Source organism: Anas acuta, chromosome 18, assembly GCF_963932015.1.
Source record: "Anas acuta chromosome 18, bAnaAcu1.1, whole genome shotgun sequence".
Taxonomy (NCBI): Eukaryota; Metazoa; Chordata; class Aves; order Anseriformes; family Anatidae; genus Anas; species Anas acuta.
In genome coordinates, this window is record NC_088996.1 from 4,635,118 (window position 1) to 4,657,193 (window position 22,076).

The 22,076-nt window shown below is 57.5% G+C and overlaps 2 protein-coding genes across 6 annotated transcripts in view; one reads left to right on the forward strand and one right to left on the reverse strand.

The window, feature by feature from the left end:
* Positions 1-18,019, forward strand: part of ITGB4 (integrin subunit beta 4) — a 33,352-nt gene extending 15,333 nt beyond the window's left edge. For 3 of the 5 annotated variants that reach the window (XM_068654618.1, XM_068654617.1, XM_068654616.1), the window contains 30 exons: positions 137-213; positions 365-576; positions 751-854; positions 994-1,092; positions 1,595-1,721; positions 1,854-1,973; positions 2,250-2,356; positions 2,621-2,654; positions 2,834-3,025; positions 3,192-3,295; positions 3,563-3,621; positions 3,953-3,976; positions 4,139-4,287; positions 4,368-4,547; positions 5,113-5,261; positions 5,626-5,830; positions 6,830-6,990; positions 7,161-7,341; positions 7,473-7,610; positions 8,150-8,332; positions 8,529-8,660; positions 9,678-9,878; positions 10,768-10,932; positions 11,407-11,580; positions 12,564-12,713; positions 13,386-13,574; positions 13,836-13,991; positions 14,431-14,595; positions 14,995-15,108; positions 15,664-18,019. In XM_068654618.1, the coding sequence (XP_068510719.1) occupies positions 137-213; positions 365-576; positions 751-854; positions 994-1,092; positions 1,595-1,721; positions 1,854-1,973; positions 2,250-2,356; positions 2,621-2,654; positions 2,834-3,025; positions 3,192-3,295; positions 3,563-3,621; positions 3,953-3,976; positions 4,139-4,287; positions 4,368-4,547; positions 5,113-5,261; positions 5,626-5,830; positions 6,830-6,990; positions 7,161-7,341; positions 7,473-7,610; positions 8,150-8,332; positions 8,529-8,660; positions 9,678-9,878; positions 10,768-10,932; positions 11,407-11,580; positions 12,564-12,713; positions 13,386-13,574; positions 13,836-13,991; positions 14,431-14,595; positions 14,995-15,108; positions 15,664-15,806 (4,194 nt within the window). In that variant the 3' untranslated portion in view covers positions 15,807-18,019. The remainder of the gene's footprint in view (positions 1-136; positions 214-364; positions 577-750; positions 855-993; positions 1,093-1,594; positions 1,722-1,853; positions 1,974-2,249; positions 2,357-2,620; positions 2,655-2,833; positions 3,026-3,191; positions 3,296-3,562; positions 3,622-3,952; positions 3,977-4,138; positions 4,288-4,367; positions 4,548-5,112; positions 5,262-5,625; positions 5,831-6,829; positions 6,991-7,160; positions 7,342-7,472; positions 7,611-8,149; positions 8,333-8,528; positions 8,661-9,677; positions 9,879-10,767; positions 10,933-11,406; positions 11,581-12,563; positions 12,714-13,385; positions 13,575-13,835; positions 13,992-14,430; positions 14,596-14,994; positions 15,109-15,663) is intronic. The other 2 variants (XM_068654619.1, XM_068654620.1) reach the window with 2 other exon arrangements.
* Positions 18,020-18,235: 216 nt separating this feature from the next.
* Positions 18,236-22,071, reverse strand: GALK1 (galactokinase 1). The gene is made up of 8 exons (XM_068654624.1): positions 21,844-22,071; positions 21,244-21,433; positions 20,828-20,947; positions 20,203-20,338; positions 19,659-19,840; positions 19,386-19,536; positions 18,856-19,018; positions 18,236-18,451 (listed from the first exon to the last, which is right to left on the reverse strand). The coding sequence occupies exons 1-8, from the start codon at positions 22,000-22,002 to the stop codon at positions 18,380-18,382; spliced, it is 1,173 nt and encodes a 390-aa protein (XP_068510725.1). The 5' UTR covers positions 22,003-22,071; the 3' UTR covers positions 18,236-18,379.
* Between the last annotated feature and the right edge of the window lie 5 nt (positions 22,072-22,076).

Genomic DNA, 22,076 nt, shown 5'->3' on the forward strand with positions numbered 1-22,076 from the left:
TGAGCTGTGCTCGTTGTCCTACAAAGCTCGGTCTCATGGGCAAAGCCTATCCCCTGGCTCTGCTTTTGTGATTCCTGAGATGGCCCTGGGGGGAACCGAGCCCACCCAGCAGCACCTCCTCGCTCTCCCCTTGCAGCACGCGGTCCCCTCCTCACCCAAGTGCAACTTCCGTGGGGACTTCATCTGTGGACAGTGCTTCTGCCACGCAGGCTGGTAAGGATTTTGCCAAGCTCGGTGCCCCTCTGGGGGTTCTGGCCATGCCTGGCAACCCACCAGGATGCACGCTTGTGCCCTGTGGGCCCTACCTGGGGGCAGCCCCCGTGCCCTGCTCCGGCCTCTCTCAGCGCCGTCTCCTCTCCATCAGGCAAGGGGACACGTGCGACTGCTCCCTGGAATTGTCCTCCAACAAAACAGAGTGCATCCGCCCTGGGGAGGAGAAGGTGTGCTCGGGCCGGGGCGAGTGTATCTGCGGGAAGTGCCAGTGCAACCTCGAGGGCCAGGTGCAGCGCTTCGACGGGGACTTCTGCCAGTACGACGTCCTGCAGTGCCCGCGCACCTCCGGCTTCCTCTGCAACGGTGAGCACCACCCCGCTGCCCCCTTCCCCGGTGCCTGCAGGTCTGAGTGGCACAGAGGGGTGAATAACGGGCTGTGGGCTGCGGGGACAGGGGAGATCTGAGCCTGGGATGCACCCCAAGATGCTGGGAAAGCCCAGGGAGGGGCGCAGCGCGGTGACGTTTCCCCTCTTGCAGATCGCGGTCGCTGCTCTGAGGGTGCCTGCGTGTGTGAGAGCGGCTGGGAGGGCCCAGGCTGCGAGTGTCCCACGAGCAATGACACCTGCATCGACAGCCGGGGGGTACGTCCTGGCCGGGCCACTCCAGGCTGTAGCAAATGTCCCCGTGCTGGGGACACAGGGAGCTGGCAGCAGCTCGCTGGCACCCAGTGCCACTGCCTGTGGCTGCTCTCAGCCACCGACTGTCCCCTCTGCTCCCCAGGGCATCTGCAACAACCAGGGGAGGTGCGAGTGCGGCAGGTGCATCTGTGACAAGGCGTCCGTGTACATCAGCTCCACCTGCGAGATCAGCTACTCCCTGGTGAGCCTCAGCTTGGGGACCCCGGGGGCTCGCACTTCTCCTTCCCATGGAGAGCCTGTAGGGAAGGAGAGCAAAGCGAGGGTGGAGGCATTTCTCGGTCAGGAGCAAAGAGTCTGAGTCTCAGCTCCTGGCTTGTTCTGATCTGCCCCAAGGCCATAAAACCTCATTTCATGGCTGGGTGCCTCAGTTTTCCTACTGACAAGCACATGCTAATCCCACATGGAGTGGAGAAAGCTGGCTCGGTTGTGTTCTGGGAAGGCCACCTAAAGCCTTTGGAGATCTGGTTGCTGCCCTGATGCAGGCCGTTGGTGTGAGAGGTTTTGGAGAGATGGTGAGGGCTCAGCACCTCCATCCAGCCCAAACACCTCCAGCCTCTGGGGCAGGGCTGCGTGGCTCAGGGTGTCTCCGAGGCAGGTGGCTGGAGAGATGTCCCCAGCCTGGCTCTGGGTGCGATGCTCGCCCCGTGGCCGGTCTCCTGACGGTGCTTTGTGCCCCTGCCCAGGGTTTCCAGGCCATCTGCGAGAGCATCCGGGACTGTGTCCAGTGCCAGGCCTGGGGAACGGGCAACAGGAAAGGGAACTGCAGCACGTGCCACCTCCAGGTCCAGATGGTGGAGGAGCTGAAGAAAGGTACCAGGACGCAGACACGTGTGGTGTGCCTGCCCTGTGCGTGTGTGCCCTGGGGTCTCCTCATGCTTAGAGCTGGGTTCCCAGTCCTGGTAACTCCACAGCCTGGTGATCGTGTCCCCAATCTATCCACAGAGGAGGCCAGCGAGCAATGCTCCTTCCAGGACGAGGAGGATGACTGCACCTACCACTACACCCTGATGGGAGACCCCAGCGTCCTCCCCAACGCCACCGTCCAGGTGCAGAAGAAGAAAGGTGAGCAGGCACGGGAGGTGGAGAGCAGCACCTTTGGTGATGAGACACAGGGGTGATGAGTCAGGGAGAGACACAAGGTGCTGGAAGGCCCCTTGGGTATGAGCCAAGAGGTGGCAGAGCTCTCCCTGGGCAGCATTTCTCATCGTGAGCACCAGGAGAGAAGCTCCCAGGCTGAAATTGGCTGCTCCATCTCTCTGAGAGCTGTGGCCGTGCTCTCCCCGTTCCCTCCCCTGGCTGCTGCCCTGCAGTCACAGCCCGTGCTGCTGTCCCTTGCAGAGTGCCCTCCGGGAAACTTCCTCTGGCTCATCCCACTGCTCATTTTCCTGATCCTCCTCCTGGGGCTGCTGCTGCTGCTGTGCTGGAGGTTCTGCGCCTGCTGCAAGGTGAGTGACAAATTTCCCAAACCCATCCTGCCTCTACCAGGGCTGGGTCCTGATGGTGTCCAGTACCTGTTGCTGGCATCAAATGCTGTGTGATTTCCCCCACTAAAAGGATATCTGGCTAAAATCACCTTCCAGAGCCCCATTCATCCACTGCCCACCCATCCCTGCTCCAGCCCTGCTGCTGTGAGCCCTCCCAGCTGGAGACTTGAGATTTTTACCCCCTTGGCTGCAGAGTGACTGTGTGTTTGGTCATGTCTTTTCTAGGCTTGCCTGGCCCTGCTTCCCTGCTGTGCACGAGGTACCAGCCCTTTGAATGGGGGGGAGAGAGGGGTTTGTGGGGTCACTGCCTTCCTTGGGGGGAGGACACAAGTAGGGATCCCCTTCTGGGGTGTGGTAAATCAGGGCCATCTCCTAGCAGAGCCAAGCTGCTGCCCGTCCTCCCTGCCCCACAGCACTGACTCTGCCCCTGCTCTGCAGGTCGCACGGTTGGCTTCAAGGAGGACCACTACATGCTGCGCCAGAGCCTCATGTCCTCCGACCACCTGGACACCCCCATGGTCCGCAGCGGGTCCCTCAAGGGCCGGGACACCGTCCGCTGGAAGATCAACAACAACGTCCACAAGCAGGGCTTCGCCTCCCACGCCGCCACTGCCAACCCCAAAGATCTCAGTAAGTGTCTCCTCCGGGGAACGGGACCCCGAGGAGGTGCTGTGGTGCCACAAAGGGCATGGACGCCATGGGATCTGGACACCATGTCCCCGCGTACATCACGCATATCCCCACACATCCAGCTTTTGCTGGGTGATTTCTCTGACCGGGGCATTTCTCCTTGCAGTTCCCTACGGGCTGTCTCTGAGGCTGACCCGGCTTTTCACGCAGAACCTCACGAAGCCGGAGAGCCGGGAGTGCGAGCAGCTGCGCAAGGAAGTGGAGGAGAACGTAAGGGCCTGAGCACCTGGGGGGGCTTGGGGTGGGACTGGGCACAGCCACGGCGGTGGTGGCTGTGACACCTTCCCTGGACACTCAGTCCTTGAAATGAAGAAGAGATTTTTCCTGATTTTTTTTTCCCTCTTTCCGAAAGAAAACACAAACCCTAAGAATTATCAAAGCATCACGTTGATGAGGCTTGCTCCTGAAGCTCCTCTCTAGCTTCAGTTTGCAGCCTCTGGCTATGTAAAAACCCCATGTCCATCTTGCTCCTTGCAGCTGAACGACATTTACAAGCACATCCCGGGCTGCCACAAGCTCCAGCAGACCAAGTTCAGGTGGGTCACTGGGGGGGGAGAACGCCTGTCTCGGGGTCAGGGTTGCCCCAGGGCACTGCTGATGAGGGAGAGGATGGGGAAGGGTGTGAAATCTGTGAGCTGGGAGGGAGCAGGGTCTGTGAGCCCTTCCCAACACAAACATGAGCCCAGTGAGGAGTTTCACCCACCAGAGGCCACAGGCTCTGCAGGGAGGTTTGGCACCGCTCCCCATGGCTGAATCCCGTGGGGCATCTGCTGCGGCTCAGACATGTGCAGGGCTGTGATTCACACAGAATTTTGTCTCCCCAGAAGTGTTACTCACTCTGATTTTATTTTATTTTTTCCCCCTCAGGGTACAGCCCAATTCTGGGAAAAGGTAAGTGGAGCTTGCAGCCTTGTCTTTGCTGCTTCTCCCTTTTTGTGGGCAGGAGTGTGGGTGGCGGAGTGCCCTGCAAACCCGCTAACCCCTCCAGGTGCTGCGTGCGATGAGCAGACCTGGCCTCAGCTCTTCCCCTGCTTTTTCTTCCCCCGGCCGCAGGCAGGACCACACCATCGTGGACACTGTGCTCACCGCCCCTCGCTCAGCCAAGATGGACATCATCAAAGTCACCGAGAAGCACGTCTCCCACGAGGCTTTCAATGACCTAAAGGTTTCGCCAGGTTATTACACCGTGACCTCGGATCAAGGTAGGGAGCGGAGCCCAGCGCTGCGTCCTGGCCGGGCAGAGGGGGCATTTCCCACCTCTCACCGTCACCCTTTCCCCCAGATGCTCACGGGATGGTGGAGTTCCAAGAAGCCGTGGAGCTGGTGGATGTCCGTGTCCCGCTCTTCATCAGGGAGGATGATGATGATGAGAAGCAGCTGCAGGTGGAGGCCATTGATGTCCCCACCGGCATCGCAGAGATTGGACGCAGGCTGGTCAACATCACCATCATCAAAGAACAAGGTGAAGGGCAGCAGCCATGGCACGAGGCATGACCAAGGGCACTCGTGTTGGTTGGCCCCTTGTCCAGATGGACTCTCATGGTTCCTAAGGAAGGTGTTGAGTTCCCCAGCATCACAAGCCAGAAATTTGCTTGGTGACTGCTATCTGAAGGCACCTGGGTCTAAACTAGAGCATCTTTTAAAGCATCCAAGGGAGGGTCATCATCCCTGATGGCAGGGACCAAAACGTTTGACCATCACAGGTTTAAGTGCTATCAGTCGTGTGGCAGATCCAAGGTTGGCCACGTGCCTCTGCTGCTCTAGTTCTAAGGTGGTCGGAGTGATGCAGTGGAAGCCCTCGTTGCTCTTATGCTGTGCTTGGGGCAGGTGAACACCCCCAGTGATTTTCCTCTGCTTTCTGTGTGGTTGTTTTGGGCAGGGAGCAAGAGGACTGGCAAAGTCTCCAGTCCATGCAGTGGTATTTCAAATGCAGCTCATACCCATGGGTGGTAGGAAGTCTCTTCCCAAGTGCTCGTAATGTGATTTTTTCATGCATTTGACACATTTGTTCTCTCCTGCCCTTCCAGCCAGCAGCCTCATCACCTTCTTGCAGCCAGCCTATTCCCACAGCCGCTTTGACAAGGTGGCCAAGATCCCTGTCCTGCGGGAGATCATAGACAACGGGAAGTCCCAAGTCACCTACAGGACCCGAGACCTCACCGCCAAGGACGGCAGGGTAAGGCCAATGCTCCTGGCCTTGGCAGGCAGGAACGAGCAGACACCAAGGAAGGAACCGACCCTAGGGCTGCAGGAAAACTGAGTTGGGTTCAAAGGGGGCATGGCCAGGAGAAGGTGGACCCAAGGCTTTTGTGTAGCACAGGGACGGACACATTCTCCTCCCATCCCTGATTCCTGCCCTCATTCCCTGTGCCTCAGGGACTTGAGAGGCTGCTTGGACCTCAGTCAGAGGGTGCTGGCTGCCCAACGAGCTGTGGGGCACTGGGAGGCCAGTGGAGGTTCACTGGGAGACGAGGGGAATCGCTCTGGGAACCATCTCACGGATGCTGCGTGCCCTGACCACACACCTCTCCCTCCTCCAGGACTACGTCTTTGCAGAAGGTGACCTGATCTTCCAGCCCGGCGAGACCCGGAAAGAGGTGCAGGTCTCCTTGCTGGAGCTCACCGAAATAGACACCCTCCTGCACAACTGCCAGCTCAAGCAGTTCGCCATCGACCTCCTCCATCCCAAGTACGGCGCCAAGATCGGCCGCTACCCCCAGACCACGGTGACCATCGCTGACCCAGGTAGGGGCTGGCAGATGGCAGCAGGAGCTGGGGGACCCCAGTAGGAGCTGGGGGACCCCAGCAGGACCTGCCCAGCCGGGTCCTGCAGAGCTCCAAGCCCTGCTGCTCACCCCAAGGGCAGGGATGAGGAGGTGCCTCCAGCTCCCACTGGTAGATTTGGGTCTCCCTCTAGAGGCTTGAGCGGGTATAGGCACTGGGTGGGAAGAAAATAGATGATCTACACTGCAAAAGGAAATAGAGGGCATTCTTCTTTCCTTTTCCTTGGGGATTTGAAGAAAAAGCTGTTAAAATAAAGGAGAGGCTCCCTTTCTGGGAGCTGTGCTTGGTGATTCCTGTGACTGTGGCCGTACAGAGCTGTAAGAGCTGCCAGCAAGTGGGTCAATAACAGAGAAAGATTTATCGTGGTAATAGCTAGGAAAACTGGGGATTAAAAAAAAGTCCCTTGTCACTGGAGTAACCAGAGCAGCTTCCCGGAACAGGCAAGGCCTTGGTGACTTTCTAGGAGAAGCAAGGGGAGGGGATTTTTTGGGTAGACCTGTGTGGTGCCAGGAGTTGGACTCGATGATTCTTGTGGGTCCCTTCCAACTCAGGATATTCTGTGATTGTGTGACTTGAGAAGGCTCTGCCCATCTCCTGCTCCTCTCACAGCCGCACAGGCAAGCAATCAAGCTGTGGAAGCATTGTTAAATATATTCAGCTAAAGCTAAGGATTTTAAGCTGCAAGAAGCCAAGTTCTTCCTACCTGGGCAGATTGTGAGAAGCAGCAAGAGGTGCAGGACTTGGGGGGTCAGCGCCAGACCCTTGTGCCAGCTAGCTGTATGGTTTGGGGGTGTCCTCACTGAATGCCTCAGTCTCCCTTCCGATGGGGAACTACCCTTCTGAAATGCTCTGAGAAGTTCACTCATTAATGGCCAGGCAGTGATGGGAAGAGGCACATTTCCTTCTTCTCCATCCTCACGGGGCACTGGCACTGATGTGCACTCTTCCTCGTGTCTGCAGAGGTGGTGGATGGTGTCCCCCCGCTGACTGGCATGGGCCAAGTCACCCAGTCCCCCAAAGGCCGCCTGGGTGCACCGCTGAATCCCAATGCCCAGGCTCTCAGCTCCAGGAAAATCCGCCTCAGCTGGTTTCCTCCGCCAGGAAAACCCCTGGGTTACAAGGTAAGGGGGGAGAGTGGATCCCAGGGGAGGATGTGGGGCCCATCCTGTGTCTGCTGCACATGCATGGTCACTTGTGCTGAAGGGATGGGGAGAAGAGACCCCAAGGAGGGAGCTAGCTCTCCCTTCCTGGCTCCTCTCCATGGAATCATGGCTTTCTCTTGCTTTGTCAGGTGAAATACTGGATCCAGGGGGACCCCGAGTCAGAAGCTCACCTCATCGATGTCAAATCACCATCGGCAGAACTGCATAACCTCTACCCCTTCTGCGACTACGAGATGCAAGTCTGCGCCTACAACGCCATGGGTGAAGGGGTCTACTCCGACATCATCCACTGCCGCACGCTGGAGGACGGTGAGTGCTCTGCACCTCGTTTTCCCCACATGGGAGCAAGCTGGCATCCTTGTGCCTGTAATTCAGGGAGCTCTGAGCACCTGAACGCTCCCAGCTGGAGTAATCTAAGCACCTCGTCCTTGCCTTTCCAGTGCCTAGTGAGCCTGGCCGCTTGGCTTTCAACGTCGTCTCTTCCACCGTGACGCAGCTGAGCTGGGCTGAGCCTGCAGAAACCAACGGGGAGATCACGGCGTATGAAGTCAGCTACGGACTCGTTAACGAGGACAACAGTAAGAGCTCGTTTGCTGTCTGGAGTAGCTCTAGGAACAGGAGAGCATTTTCCACATCTGGGCTGGCCTCAGGTTGCAGTAGAACCAAAATGGATCCAAAAGCGTTTCTTGTAATAGTGGGATCTGGAGGGGTCATTTCCAGAAGGAGGGAGTACAGGAAATCACCCCTCAGGACTTAATCCTGCAAAGCCATGAGCACCCTCAGTTCCATTCACTTTGGCAGTTTTTTTGCGCTGTTTTTCACCTTAAAAACTTAGCTCATACATCTAGAGGGACTGTGGTGCCAGAAAGATGCTATCTGGTGCCAGTAGCTGATACACCAGCAACAGGAGACTTCTGCTGTAGGTTGACTTCAGCATTCAGTTTGGGGATTTCTCCAAAATTATGTCATGCCTGTCACTAGCAACCCAGATAGCCTCAGCACCTTGTCCCAGAGCCAAGCTATGTCCCAACACCAAACCACAAGCCTGTTGGCCAAGGAAGATCTGTGGCGGGGTTTCTCTGTGTCTCATGGGGGAAATGTGCACCTGTATTTTCAGTACCCATTGGCCCAGTGAAGAAGGTGCTGGTGGAAGACCCAAAGAAACGCATGGTGCTGATAGAAAACCTGCGGGAGTCCCAGCCCTACCGCTACATGGTGAAGGCCAGAAATGGTGCTGGCTGGGGGCCCGAGAGAGAAGCCACCATCAACCTTGCTACACAGCCCAAGCGTCCATTGTCCAGTGAGTTATTGCCCTGCCTGGGTGGGGAGCAGGGGTGGCAGGAGCAGTGCCGAGGAGCTTTCTCCATCACCCTGCTGCTTCTCAACACCCTGCCCTCTCCAATCGCCCTGGTGAAGGCTGAAGGCCAGCCTGAGCATGGTGGAGACAGTGTGGCTTTGAGCTGCACGTCTAATGGCATTTTCCACCTCCCCTCCAGTCCCCATCATCCCTGATGTCCCCATCATCGATGCTGAAGGAGGTGAGGACTATGACAGCTACCTGATGTACAGCTCAGATGTGCTTCGTTCTCCGACTGGCAGCAAGCATCCCAGCGTCTCTGACGATTCAGGTACGTTGCTCCAGATTTTGCAAAGGTCATCTTCAACGTTCATTTTTTCCTTAATTATTTTCAGCAGTGAGTTCTGTTGCTCCTTTTGTCCTCACAGCGACAGGGAGATGTGAATCATGGAGCTGGTGGAGATCAGCACTTCCAAAGCACAGTGCTTGGAAACATTTGACTGGTCTTAGTCTAAATAAGACCCATGTCCCCTTGTCTTAGCCATGAGGCAAAGGCAAATCTCGGTGTGGGGTGGTAGAGGAGTTTTTCATAGCCCTCTGTGCTCATCTTCCCTTCATTTTGGTGTCTGAATGGACCAAGAGTTACTGTCAGAAAACAGGATCTGGCGAGGCACAGACCTCTGAGTCTGGGTGTTTGGGGTCTCAGCCAAGCCAACAGGAGGGAATTCAACAAGTGATTGGGAGGCACTGGCCAGTGAATTGGATCCAGGTGGATCCCTGTGGCCTCTGAGCTCTTCCTTCATCACTTCGCTCTGAGTGGGGCTGGCTCTCGTATGCTGTACTGGGACAGCAAGGGGAAGACTGGCCATAAGTGAAATGCAGAGGTTGTCATTGGGAGCTGGAGGGTCTTTCCTGGGGGGTTCTCCAGAGCCTGGGATCCAGAAGCAAGTCCTTGCTCCCTTCAGAAAACAGAAATAACAGGAACACCAAGTGTCTGACCATCCCTTGTGCACATCGTGGAGCAAGGAAGCCTCTCCCGAGCAGAGGACCAGTGTAGCAGGCTCTTCGTGACAGGGACAGCCATACGGTGGGACTTGGACTCTCACCTTCTGTCGTGACGGACACAGGGCTGGAAAACAGCCCTGGGGCTGGGGCACCCCCTGCACGTCACGTTCCCTCCATCTACCACTCACCTGATGGCTGCACCTCCTGACCTCGTCAGCCAACGGGCCTTGTTCCCCCCGGCGGCTGCCCCTTCCCCTCCCCGGCAAGCAGCACGAAGGCAGTGGGGAGCCCACCCCGTCCCCCGTAGATCATGCCAACACCAGTGCTTGCCTTGTCCCAAAAGGCTCCAGGTGGAAATATGTGCAGCTGCTGGGAGAAGACTTGGATCTTCGCCGCATCACCTGGAGGCTCCCACCCGAAACCATTCCCCGCCTCTCTGGCAGCAGCCACCTCTCCTCAGACACCGAGGGTCTCCTCCGCGAGGAGGACAGCGACGTGGCTACTGGCAGCCTGATGAGGAGCGGGACCCCCCGGCCCCAAGCAGGTGAAGGACGGCTTCGTATGGCCCTGAGTGTCCTGTCTCGTCCTTCTCTGAGCCACGGGGCCTGCGGCTGGGCCCCCCCCAGCACGTGGCCCCCTTCCTCCCCTTGTGTGCCCGTCCTCCTGTTGGCGTGATGTTCACGTGCTGTAGAGTCTGCTTCAAAGCCTTGTCCTGGTGTGTCTGCTCACGAGTGTCAAGGTAACCCCCATCTCGGCATGGACTTGGGAGCCTGCTAGCAAGTTGCTTCTACAACAGGCCGGACCTTCAAGGCATGAGCCAAACTCAAATGATGCCTGCTAAGTACCACCTCCAAGGGCAGCTCCTCACCTTAACTGAGTGCCCTGAGCTACCAGGGCAGATCTGCTGGACCGTTAAACAGAAATCACTCCCTCGTGGTAGCTGATCTCTCCCGGCCTGCTGAGAGGGGATGAGGATTTGTCAAGGACCTGAGCAGCGAAGCAGTTTGCTTTTCAGACCCAGCTGAGATGGGATTCGGAGTGAGATTTGGAGAAACCGCCTCCATAAAGGGCTGTTTTTCTTCTTCTGGTTTCTTTTTTAACCTGAAATTATAAACTTGTGTTTGCGTCAAAGGAGAGAGAGAACCACAAGGCAGTGCCCCAGCGAGGCCGAGGTCTGGAGTTACCTTGGGCACCATGGGTGTCTCTGGTGCTGGGTATAGGCAGTCTCTATTTCCCATTTGTTTCCCCATTTTTGTGTTGGGTGACCGTGGCTTGTTCTAGATGAAGCTCTCCAGAACCACCTTCCAGAGTGGCTAAGACCAGGACAAAGCCGAGGCAGGGTGCACGTGGTGCCTCCTGCTTCCTCCCCAGGGAAACTGGAGCAGAAGCCCAGTCCTCCAGCCGCCTTCCTCACCGTGTGTCCTCTTCCACAGAGCACCTGCTGAACGGCCGGGTGGACTTCTCCGGCAGCAGCGGCACGCTGACCAGGGCAACAAACACCAGCTACCACCAGCTGAGCTCACACGTGCAGCAGGAGCACAGGGTGATGGGCAGCTCCTCGCTGACCAGAGACTACTCCACGATGATGATGGGGCACGGTGAGTGCAGACGTGGCAGGGCCACTTCTTCTCTTCTACCTTCATAACCACCTTCAGGTCCGTGCCCTGCGGATCCTCTGGGGGTGAGGACTGTGCTCACAGCCAAAGGGGCCCGTGAAGCAGAGATCTGGAAGGCCGTGTCCTTACCACTGATGTGCAAATGCTTTGGTAAGGCTGCTCTGCTTCCAGACCACTCTGCAAAGGGTGCCCATCCCTGATGTGCAGAGCACCTGGCTAACTGCAAAGCATCCCAGAAAAAGCACGTCTTTCTCTCTTACTCTGTCCAGCAGTGTGGTTCCCTTTCAGCTCCATGCACATACACCAGGCTTATGCTGCCAGGTTGCAAAACGACCTTAAAATCTGAGCCTTAAAAAAAAAAAATCTCTGTGCAGGAGCCAGCACCCAGGCTGAGCCCCCTCTGAAGTCTTCAACCATGTTTTTCTGTTTCTCTCTTTCTCTTACGCTGCTCTGTAGATTACCCAGGGAGATCCCTCCCTCCCATCCGTGAAGATGCTGGGAGGACAATCCCGCTGCCCCGGGCTGTGGGTTTCAGGAGCAGGGCAAAGGTGAAGGGTTACTACCCCAGCACTGGCTTTCGGGACTCTATAATCATGACCGATGGGTCTGCAGGGATTTGCAAGTACATAGGTACAGCTTTGTCCGGTGTCTCCTTCCAGCCACGCATCCCATAACCAGCCAGGCCACTGGCCATCCGTGAGCTGCTGCCATCTGCTGCCCCCAGACCCTCTCTCCATGGCTTTCTGTGTGCCACACCAACACCCGGGCTGTGCCTCCATCACACCACCTTTCCATTTGCAGGTCACTTCAGCTGTGTTTCAAGCCACGTGGGCTGATTAACACTCACCGCCGCTGCCACCGTGCTCTAACGAGCTGACCACCTCATTGCCCTCTCCTTTTCATTCCTAACAAGCTTGTTGTCCCCATTCTTACCCCACAGGCCTTTGGAGGACTCCCGGGGAGAACGTGTGCTCCATACGAGATGTCCCTCTGCAAACTCTTTGGTCAGAAGTCCATGAGGTCCTGCCAGGAACTCTGTTTGGGTGCTGCATGCAGAAAGCAGGGACAGAAAGCAGCTTCATGTGCCCGTCCCTGAGCTTCACCTCCCTGGGAGGTTTCTGTGCTCACCACGAGCCTTGCGTCCCACTGGGCTGAGCTGTGGGGAGCCAGGAGCACCCCGCTCTGGTCCCAGCTGCCCATGTCCCCTTGAACAACCCCTGGGCTGCTTTAGCTGCAGGTTAGGGCCACTCTCAACAGAGCTGTGTTTGCTCTGAAGATGCCTGTGAAGGATTGGACTGCTTTGGGGTGGGCCAGGAGGGTCTTGCCCCAGTACTTGGGCTTCTGCTCTGGTTGCTCCACCACAGTGCCATGAAGCTTATCTTGCCTTGTCCCACCCGAGGGTGGCCCCCCAAGTTTGTAGGACATCCTTGTAGGTGTGCAGAGCCAGCCAGTCCCCCTCTTGAGAGGTTCAGCTTGCAGAGAGGACATCTCACCACGTTCTCCCCAGACCATCAGGACCATCCCACGCTTCCGCGTGCCGCTCCCTCCTCTCCCCCAGCCCAACTAACCCCTCACCCCCAAACCCCTGCCGTGACGGTCCCGTTCTGCCTCAGATTCCAGGCTGCCGCTGGGCATCCCCGACACCCCGACCCGTTTGGTCTTCTCCGCCCTGGGGCCCACCTCCCTGAAGGTGAGCTGGCAGGAGCCGCACTGCGAGAAGGAGGTGCAGGGCTACAGCGTGCAGTACCAGCTGCTCAACGGAGGTGAGCGGGCAGGCAGCTGGGGTCACTGGGCAGTACTGGGAGCTTCTGGTGGGGGAGACTTGCCCAGGTCTTCTGGGCAGGCTGCTCTCTTGGGTTTCCTTGAGCAGAAGGGTTGGAGCAGATGACCTCCAGAGGTGCCTTCCAAGCACAACCACTCTGTGATTTCCAGCTCCCAACTGTACTCTTCCTGTAGCCCTGAGGAAATGTCTCAGCCACGTTTTTTATTCCCTCTTTCTGTCGGGGGGACAGTTCTCTAGGGTTTGTGGAGTCACTCCTCCTGCAAAAAAACCCTGTGCTCCTTCTCCATCATCATCTTAGCGGAAGGTTTTTTCATCACGTTGGATTTGGAGGAAGGATTGGAACAAAAATTGATTATTTTTACCTGAAACTTGGGGCAGTTTGTGAAAATGTAATTCTCTTTGCTTGAAAATCCCTGAGTTTTCAAGAAGCCATTGTTTGTCCTAAGCCTTTTTTGGAGCCACACCTGGTCCTGTGCTACCAGCTGCTGGGGGCAAGGTGTGATGGAGATGGTTGGGGAGGGGGGAACCTGGATGAATTTCTCTGGCTCAGTTTTCCAGACAGTTCATTTGAGGTAGGGTTTAGGAGAAAGCCAGGGCTCTGCCTTTGTGCCTGCAACACGGCGCTGATGTCCTGCTTCCCCGTGTGTCCCAGGAGAGGTGCACCGCCTCACCATCCCCAACCCCGGCCAGAACTCGGTGGTGGTGGAGGACCTGCTGCCCAACCACTCCTACATCTTCAAGGTGAAGGCACAGAGCGAGGAGGGCTGGGGCCCCGAGAGGGAAGGAGTCATCACCATCGAGTCCCAGGTGGACCCGCAGAGCCCGCTCTGCCCTGTTCCAGGTGAGGCGGGTGGGGGCACCTGGGTGGCGCTGATGGCTCTGCTTCTGTCCTCACTGCTGGTGGTTTTCTCTCCCCTTACCTCATCCTGAGCTCTCCTTTCCTTTTTTTTCATTAAAAAACAGGACCTTCTGCCCCATGTGCTCACCTTCCCTTAGCTGTTGGGGTATCTGAGGCCTCCCAGCTCGTTACACAAATGCTATGTGCAGCCCTCAGCCGGGATCTTCCCCACCACCTTCTGACCCATTGCTTGTGCCCCCGCAGGATCCCCCTTCACGCTGAGCACACCCAGTGCTCCCGGACCACTGGTTTTCACCGCTCTCAGCCCCGATTCCCTGCAGCTCAGCTGGGAGAGGCCCCGCAAGCCCAACGGGGCCATCCTGGGCTACATGGTCACCTGCGAGATGCTGCACGGAGGAGGTAAGGTAGCAGGCTGTGGAAAACCAAATCCTTGTGCAGAAAACGAGATCACCTCCAGCAGAAACTTGCTGCCTTTTTGCTGGGACCAGCAACAGAGTTTTGTGTGCTCACATCAGTGCGAAGTGGGGACGTGAGACTGGTTCCAGGCCTGGGAGCAGCTGGACCCCGATGCTTTAAGTCATTGCACGATCTGGTGTAACAGAAGTGGGGAGAATTGGGATGTCACACAGCCCAAATCCAGCTGAAGTTATTTGCTCAGGATCAGCACTGCACTGAAGTAGGGCTGTTTTAGCTGCCCTATTTCTCAGGGTGTGACCATACAACCTGTGGGTGGCACGGAGCTTAGGGAAAGCCAAGACTCCAGCCAGAAGTGGGAGGTATTTGCATGGACGGTCACTCCTGTCTGTCTGTCTTCACCCCGGTCTCTCTGCATTTTTAGGGGAGCCCAGGAATATCTACGTTGAAGGAGACAATCCAGAAACAACCCTGACCGTGCCCCACCTGAGCGAGAACATCCCGTACAAGTTCAAAGTGCAAGCCAAGACCACCCAAGGCTTCGGGCCGGAGAGAGAAGGCATCATCACCATCGAATCTCAGGATGGAGGTACGGTACCACATCTTCCTGGAAATGCAAAGGCAAGGAGTCTCTCGGAGCAGTAAATACAGCTCCTGGAGCCCTTCCCTGCTCTGGTTGTGATTCCCTTTTCTATCTCCGTAATGAAGGCACTGCTGTACCTTGTGAGCGCTGTCCCTATTCCACAAAATGCACCAAATGACAATTATAAGAACCTGTCAGTGTTTAATTTATTACAAATCTTCTGTCTTATACCTGATTCCATGCATAGGCAGAGGTCCTCAGTCCTCCCAGTTCCTCCTAAACCCGGCCCTAATGACAAGACGAACCTCCTGAACTGACTGTTGGTGCTCGTTGTGCAGGGGGGTCACAAGCATGGAAGCTCCTTGTCGTTTCCTGGCTGACTTCTCCCTTTTTCCTTCTCCCCAGGCACTTTCTCACAGTTTGGAGGACAGCAGTACATGAGAGAAGTGTACAACTTTCCCACTGAATACACCACCAAAACCAGCATCAGCCACTCCTCCCTGGACCCCCACTTCTCAGGTAAGGGCTTGCTGTCTGTTCTGAAACCCTTGGAGAGCAAAGGTCAGCTCTGCTTTAACCTCAGATGTCCCGGGCAGTGCAGGGGGGGTCCACCAGGCAGGATAGATGGAGAGGACCAGGCCCCTTTCTGCACCACGTCCTGCTCTGCCCTGCAGGCAGTTGCAGCCATTTCCCTGTGTGCTGCCTGATCACAGAGGGAAACGTGAGTTTTTAGAGCCCCACAGGAGCGATCTGGTGATGAAATCACAGTTCTTCCTGCAAGGCTAGGCCTCTGCAGAAAAGTAGGATGACCGTTTTAATTACATCAGTCCAGCTGTCCCACGTTGTCCCCCTTGAGTTCAAGGACTCATGGGCTCAAGCTGCAAGGAGGAGAGTTTAGGAGCTGGTAGAAAAACTCATCTTATTGACTGGCATAGCAAAGTACTGAATTAATTGATCTGGAGAGGTGGTATTGAAGGTGAAACCTCTGCCAAAAAAACATGAGGTAGTGCAGACCCCACTCCCCGTGACCCCATACTCAGTGCAGCACCCTGAGCACGAGGCCTCTCCTTGCAGATGGCATGCTGATGACAACCCAGCGGGTGGAGAGCGCCAGCAGCACCCTCACCAAGCAGGTCACCAAAGAGTTCGTCAGCAGGACCGTGATGTCCAGCGGGACCCTCACCAAGCAGATGGAGAGGCAGTTCTACGAGGCCTGAGCCAGGGCAGGCTGCCCGCCAGCGGGACGCCGCCGTTGGGGCGTGCAGGGCTCCGTGGCACGGTCCAGGAGTGCTTCATCCAGACTCTGCCGCGGTGCCTGGGCAGCTCCTCCTGTGGGCAGAGACTTTCCAGGGCACTTCAAGCTCTGGAGCTCTCCTTTAGAGCCCAGTGCACCCCAAGCTCTGGCATGGCTGGGTCATCAGGCGGGTGCTCGCCATCCCCTGTCCTGCCCTGCTGAGCCCCAGTCCTGCAGGACCTACAGGGATGCCTTCCACGAGCAATCACCGCTCGCTCCAACACCGTTTTTGATGCCCACCCATCCGAGCACTCCTGCAGAAGCGCAGGTGTCTCGATGGTCCCCACCTCCCCAGGAAAATGGAAGGCAATGATTTATTCCTGGGTCCTCGGTTTTGAGAGGAGCCCAGCTGATGGCATCCCGAAACAGCCTGATATTTATAGAGGGTCACCGTTCCCATCTTTGCCCCGGGCTCTCTGGACAAACGGCTGTCTGCTGGAGATGGTGATTTTGTTCTGGGTTATTTTAAGAGCTGCATGGTAGCGGGTCAGGGTAACCTCTGCTTTCCTACTGCACCTGTCCTTCGCTGCTAACCTTTGGTACCACGATAGCAAAGCTTTTCATCTGTATAGCACTACTCGTGTTGGCCTCTGATGCTTTTTTTTTTTTTTGCATATGATATTGTACAGTTTTCGTAGTATATATATAAATATATTATAAATTTTATTATTTTATAAAAAAAACAATGGAGGTGGATGAGATCTATGCTGAGTGTTTGAGGATAAACTGGGACCGTGGCTGCTGAGAAGCATCACATAACTGGAAGAAATTAGTTAAGGTCTTGATCCAAAGGCCGCTAAACCCCGTGGAAAGCCTGGTTTTGGGCAGCTGATGCCTGCCAGCCCTCAGCAGCAGGCTGCCAGCAGCTGTGTGTGAACCACGTCTGCAGGCTGGAGCTGCAGCACGTGCCTGTGGAAGGGCTGAGATCTGCAGGGGAGCAGGATGAGAGGAACGGCTCCGTTACGGTGCCTGGAGCTGAGAAGAGTGCTTGGGACATCACACAAGGCTGACGTGGACAGATTGTGGATGCAAAATGTTGGATTGCCTTTAAAAGCCCTTTTGCCCAACAGCAATGCTACAAAAGGGAGCTGTGAGCACTCGGGAAACACAAGGGAGGAACGGGACTGGGAAGAGCAGCATTTCTTCAGGCTGAGCTTATCTCCTGAGCCTTTCTCCTTGGCTTTAGCCGTCCTTGGACAGTGCTGGGTGCGGGGCTGAGCCAGGACCTTGCTGGGCCTCGTTTCCCAGCTCTGGGCAGGATGCCCAGCATCTCGCCGCCTTCTGCCAGCACAGAACAATTGGGCTCCGTGTCTGGATGAAAGTCACGTTTCCCTGGCTTGTTTCAGCGGCACGGGCGCAGGCAAGGAGCTGCTGGAAAAAAAGATCCTGCCCAAAGCAGCAGCTGCCACCTTCCTGGGTTGGTGCTTTCACCCAAAGCAGCAGCTGGCTCTTCTCCCTGGCAGCATCGCCTGCTTGATTTGATCTGAGGCTGCACCTTGGCTTATTTTATTTTTTGGAATCAGAGAAAGATTTTCCAGCTCTGACAGTGCCAAGAGAGCTCCCTCTCCTCGCCAGGCTGCTCATGTGGAGAGGATGAGCTTTATGTGTTTGAGCACAGCTGCACAGGGATGAGCGATGTCCAGAGGGGTCTCCAGGAGCGCAGCTGGAACCGGGGCAGTTTTGAACTTGGAGCAGGGCATCCTTCACCAAACCTACCAAACCTGGGGCTTTCCCAAGCGAGCAGGGATGGCTTCCAGCTCCCCTCTCACCCCTGCAGCTGGGCTTTGCTCTCCCAGCCCAGCAGGAACCATTTCCAGCTGCTGCCTCTCCTCCTGCCCAGGAGCTCCACGACCCCGTGCTTTGTGCTCCAAGGGAAAAGACGGAACTCAGCCTCAAACAGGAGCCCCTTTTCCAAGCATTTGAACCAAAGGCTATCCTGTTAAGAGAAGCGTACCGCTCCCCAGCTGCTGCTCTCCCTGGCAGCACATGCTCCCTGCGTGCACGAGGCTATGTCCCCAACAGTGTCACTTTTTAATTCTCGTCTGGTCACTCGGGCTGTTGGTGTTCCAGGTCAATCCGCCGGCAGGTCTCCGATCAGATGACTCCCTATTGCACTCAATAAATATTTTCTCTGGTCTGCCTCTTTTTCTTTTCAAAAGCATTGTTTCTCCCTAGGCCCTCCACCTGCACCAGCAGGATGCGCTCCTGGGGGCTTCTGCCCGCAGCCCCCCAGTCACTACTGGCATGGGGCGGTAACACCAGTGTGAATGTGAACTGGATCCACCAGTCCCTGCTGGGGAGAGGTCCCCAGAGTCCTTCGTGGCTCGGCTTGGTCCAAGCAGGTGCAGAACGTGCAAATGTTTTACTTTTATTAAGCAAACGATGCAGGCACACAGCTTGGCTCCCTGGTGGAGCGAGGAGAGCGGCTGCTGTTCCTGTCCCAGCAGGGACATGATCCCAGCACGGATCCCAGCTCGGACAAGGTGCCTGCTTCTTCTACAGGGGCAGCACCTTTGCCCCATCCGAGGGTTTGGAGATGTAGAAGGTTGCAGTGCCGCTGTACTTCTCCTAAGGGACGAGAGGAGCAGTAAGTGCTCGCTGCTGGTTTCGGAGAGCATTGGTGACAGCACTAGGATCGTCCCTGGGCTGCAGCTACCAGCACTGAGCTCAGCACTGCCTATGGATTATTTTTCCCTAGATTGATTTAGCTGCCCCAAAGCTCACCTGCCACTTTTTTGCTCCTTTTCTTGATGCAGTAAAGCCCTTCAGCAGTGCTCTGCAGCCAGCACAGTGCAAACTGCCGGGAAGAGCTTAGCAGCATCGGTGGACACGGGGATATCCCTGTGCATGAGGGCTGGGCTACCCTGACCCTAACTGCCTTAGGATCACAGCTTCAACATCACCACAGGCCCATGCCTCAGTGCATTTTAGGGACCTTTAAGTCAATCTCCGGGCACTTTTCTGCTGTGTACCTGGATGTGTTGCTGGGCCCTCTCTGCAGCCTCAGCCACCAGCAGCGTCACTGTGCAGCCTCCAAAGCCTCCTCCCGTCATCCGGCTGCCATAAACCCCATCGACCTCCAGAGCTGCTGCTACCAGCTCATCCAGCTCCGGGCAGCTCACGTCGTAGTCATCCCTGGAGAGAGGAGACCCGGGGTCAGCCCCATGCTGCACCCCACGGCAGCAAGAAGGGCTGAAACACGTCTCAGTGCGCCCACTGCTGCAAAAAGCAGCAACGCAGGGTGCCTGCAGACCCCAGCCCGGTGCTTTTCCTATAAAGGCACTTGTTTATAGGGGCGAGGTGCTCTGGCTGTGAGAAAAGGGACCCTGTAAGGTACTTGACCAATTGGCCAGGGATGTGCAGAGGTCTCTGGGGCTTTTCCCCAAGCTGTTACAGGCTGAACCAGGAGAGAGATGCTGGGCAGGACCCGTGCCTGGCTGCATCCCCGGGTGAGCGACCCCCACGACCAAACACCAGCACCCCAGCCCCAGCACATCCTCACCGCAGGGAGTTGTGGCTCTCCACCATCAGCCTCCCGAACGTGCCGTAGTCCCTGTCCTGCAGTGCTTGTGCCGCCCGGACCGTGCGCTCGATCTCGCCGATGACGTGCCTGGCACGCCGGTACACCTCCTCGCCCAGCCGGCCCCTGGCCGCTGCGGGGACACGGGCACCCCTAAAGCAAAGCCCCTCCAGCTGGGGAAGGAGGAACACGGCCGCATCCCGCGACCACGTTTCCCTGCCCCATCACGCTGCCCCGTGGAGCAGCCGAGCCCACCTTCCAGCTCGGCCATGGTGGCGTCCCGCAGGGTGGCCTTGCCGAGCGCTGCCGCCGCCTCCTGGCACTGCCGCCGGCGCGTGGGGTACTCGCTGCCCGTCAGCGCGTGCCGCACGTTGGAGTTGGTGATGAGGACGGCCAAGCTGGCATCGGTCAGCGGAACGGGGACGGTCTCCAGGGACCTGCAGCGAGAGAACAGCACGGGCGGCGCGCCCGTCCCCACTGATTTCTCCGGTGAGGCCATGTGGCACGCAGTCCGTGCCTCGCCGGGGCAAAGTCCGCGTGGTTTAGGATTTCTCTTGAGCAATTCTCTCCTTCCCAATTATTAGTCCCCGATTAGGCCCTCATGACTTTGCAGGAAAGCCAGCCCAGGCACAAGGGAAAGGATGCATGAGGAGCAATCGAGGCATCTCGGACTAGCCCCAGCCCCATGGTGAGATTTTAGGTTGGGGGTTTAATGCCTCCCTGCAGCTCTGTTTCATGGCCATAGGATCGGCTCGTCCCCAGCCCCAGCTGGCAGGCACGTGCCCGAGGAGGTGCTGACCTGCAGTCAATGAGCAGCGCGTGGCCCTCTTTGCCCATCACGGATATGAACTGGTCCATGATCCCGCAGGGCATGCCAGCAAACGTGTGCTCCGCTTTCTGGCACGCCAGCGCCTTGGCCACCAAATCGCCATCGTCTGTGCCAGAAAGGAGAGGGGCAGGGGTTAGCAGCTCCGGGATGGTCGCCCCCTGCCCTGGGGCAGGGTGAACAAAAGCAGCAGTAATGGTTTGCTTTCATTGGGGTTTGCCAAAGTGCAGCCATCGCGATTTGCACCCTACAAAGTGTCCAGTGCTGAGCTGCCCCATCCTGGCTGTGCAGCCCCCACTTTGTCCTCTGCAGGATTTTGTGTCTGTGGGATGTGGAGGACTGGTGCCCTGGGTGACACCGAGCGCTGCACGCAGCTGTGGGACGGGGTTTGTTAAAGCATCAGCTGCCAGTGGTTGTGGCTGCATCACTGCAAATCACCTGTGGCAGCCTGGGGTCCTCAGACCCAGCTGGTTCTGATAATTTGCTGCTTATATCTCAGCTGAGGCTGCTCAACAGAACAGCAGCATCTCTCTGAGGACAGCCCTGGCTCTGGCAAGGGAACCGAGGCACTGGGGACAAGGACCAGCAAGGACCGTACCGGGGCAGAGCTGCTGCAGGAAGGTGTAAGTAGCCACCTCCAGGGAGGCAGAGCTGGAGAGGCCGCCGCCGAGGGGGACATCGCTGGCTATCACAGCGTTGAAACCAGGCACGGGACCGCCTGTGGGAACAGAAGGGAGGAGAGGGGCCGTGAGCCCCCTGTAGGGCTAGGGGCTGCCCAGCCCCACAGCTCCTGGAGATTCAGCTCCCAGCAGAGAGAAGCCCCTGTTTAATATTCTGTTTTTTTTTTTTAACCCACAGAGGGGGTTTGGGCTTCTCTTCACCCCAATGCTGTGATCCTTGGAGCTGTGAGCACCTCTGCTGGAGCCTGGTCCCACCAGCAGCTGCTCCAAAGGGATTTTTGGCACCCGCTGGCCTCGAGCATGTGGAGAGGGAAGAGGAGAGCTCCGGCCTTACCCCGGTAGTGCTGGATCACGCCCTTGACGTAGTTGGCCCAGTGTGGCTGCCCGGGGCTCAGGGGGCTGCTTTTGCTGGGAACTGGGAACTGCACCCTGCGGGGCTCATCCGCTGCCTCCGAGGTGGTGAGGATGGAGATGGTCCCGTCCTGCGTGGGGGACCCCACCAGCACCGTCCCCAGCTGCAGGGCCTGGCGGGGGGGACACGGGCTGAGTGCCAGCCCCCTGGCAATGTCCCCCTTGGTGGCAGGGGACAGCCGGGGGCTGCTCCCCCCCACACCGATGGCACCCTACAAGCATCACCCTAAACCCTTCCCACGTGTCAGCACCCAACATCCCGGCCTTAGAAGGATCCCAAAAAAAAATCCCAGCACCCAAACGTTGCCCCCAGCCTGGGGGGGGGCACCTTGGGGCTCGGCTCAGCAGCAAAACCTCTTCCTGCGAGGCTTTTGGGGAAGCTTCTTTTCCTGTTTTTTGGGCTCCCAGCGCCTCGCTCCGCGTTTAGGGCCGAGCTCGGGCTCCTCGCAAGCCCCCCAAGGAAGCCGGGCAGCCCCTGGACACCTCCATCCACCCCAAATCCCACCCCGGGGCAGCCCCTTACCATGGGCAGCACGAAGCCGCCGTTGTAGTCGGTGTGCTCGCCCAGCAGATTGACTCTCCCGGGGGCCCAAACCGCCCCGGCAGCCTCAGCCCCCCCGAAAGCCTCCCCGTAAGCCCTGCAGGCTGCAGCCAGCAGCGGGGCAGCCCCGGGCCCTGCCATGGCTGCACAACACGGAACGGCTCGGATGGGATCGGCCCCGCTCCGCCCCGGCGGGGGCCGGGCTCGAACCCGCG

Coding starts and splice junctions, on each gene's coding strand:
- GALK1 (XM_068654624.1), bottom strand. CDS start 22,002: ATGGCAGGGCCCGGGGCTGCCCCGCTGCTGGCTGCAGCCTGCAGGGCT. Junction 19,537..19,658: donor CACCATGGCCGAGCTGGAAG/GTGGGCTCGGCT, acceptor GTGTCCCCGCAG/CGGCCAGGGGCCGGCTGGGC. Junction 19,019..19,385: donor GAGAGCCACAACTCCCTGCG/GTGAGGATGTGC, acceptor TCCTCTCTCCAG/GGATGACTACGACGTGAGCT.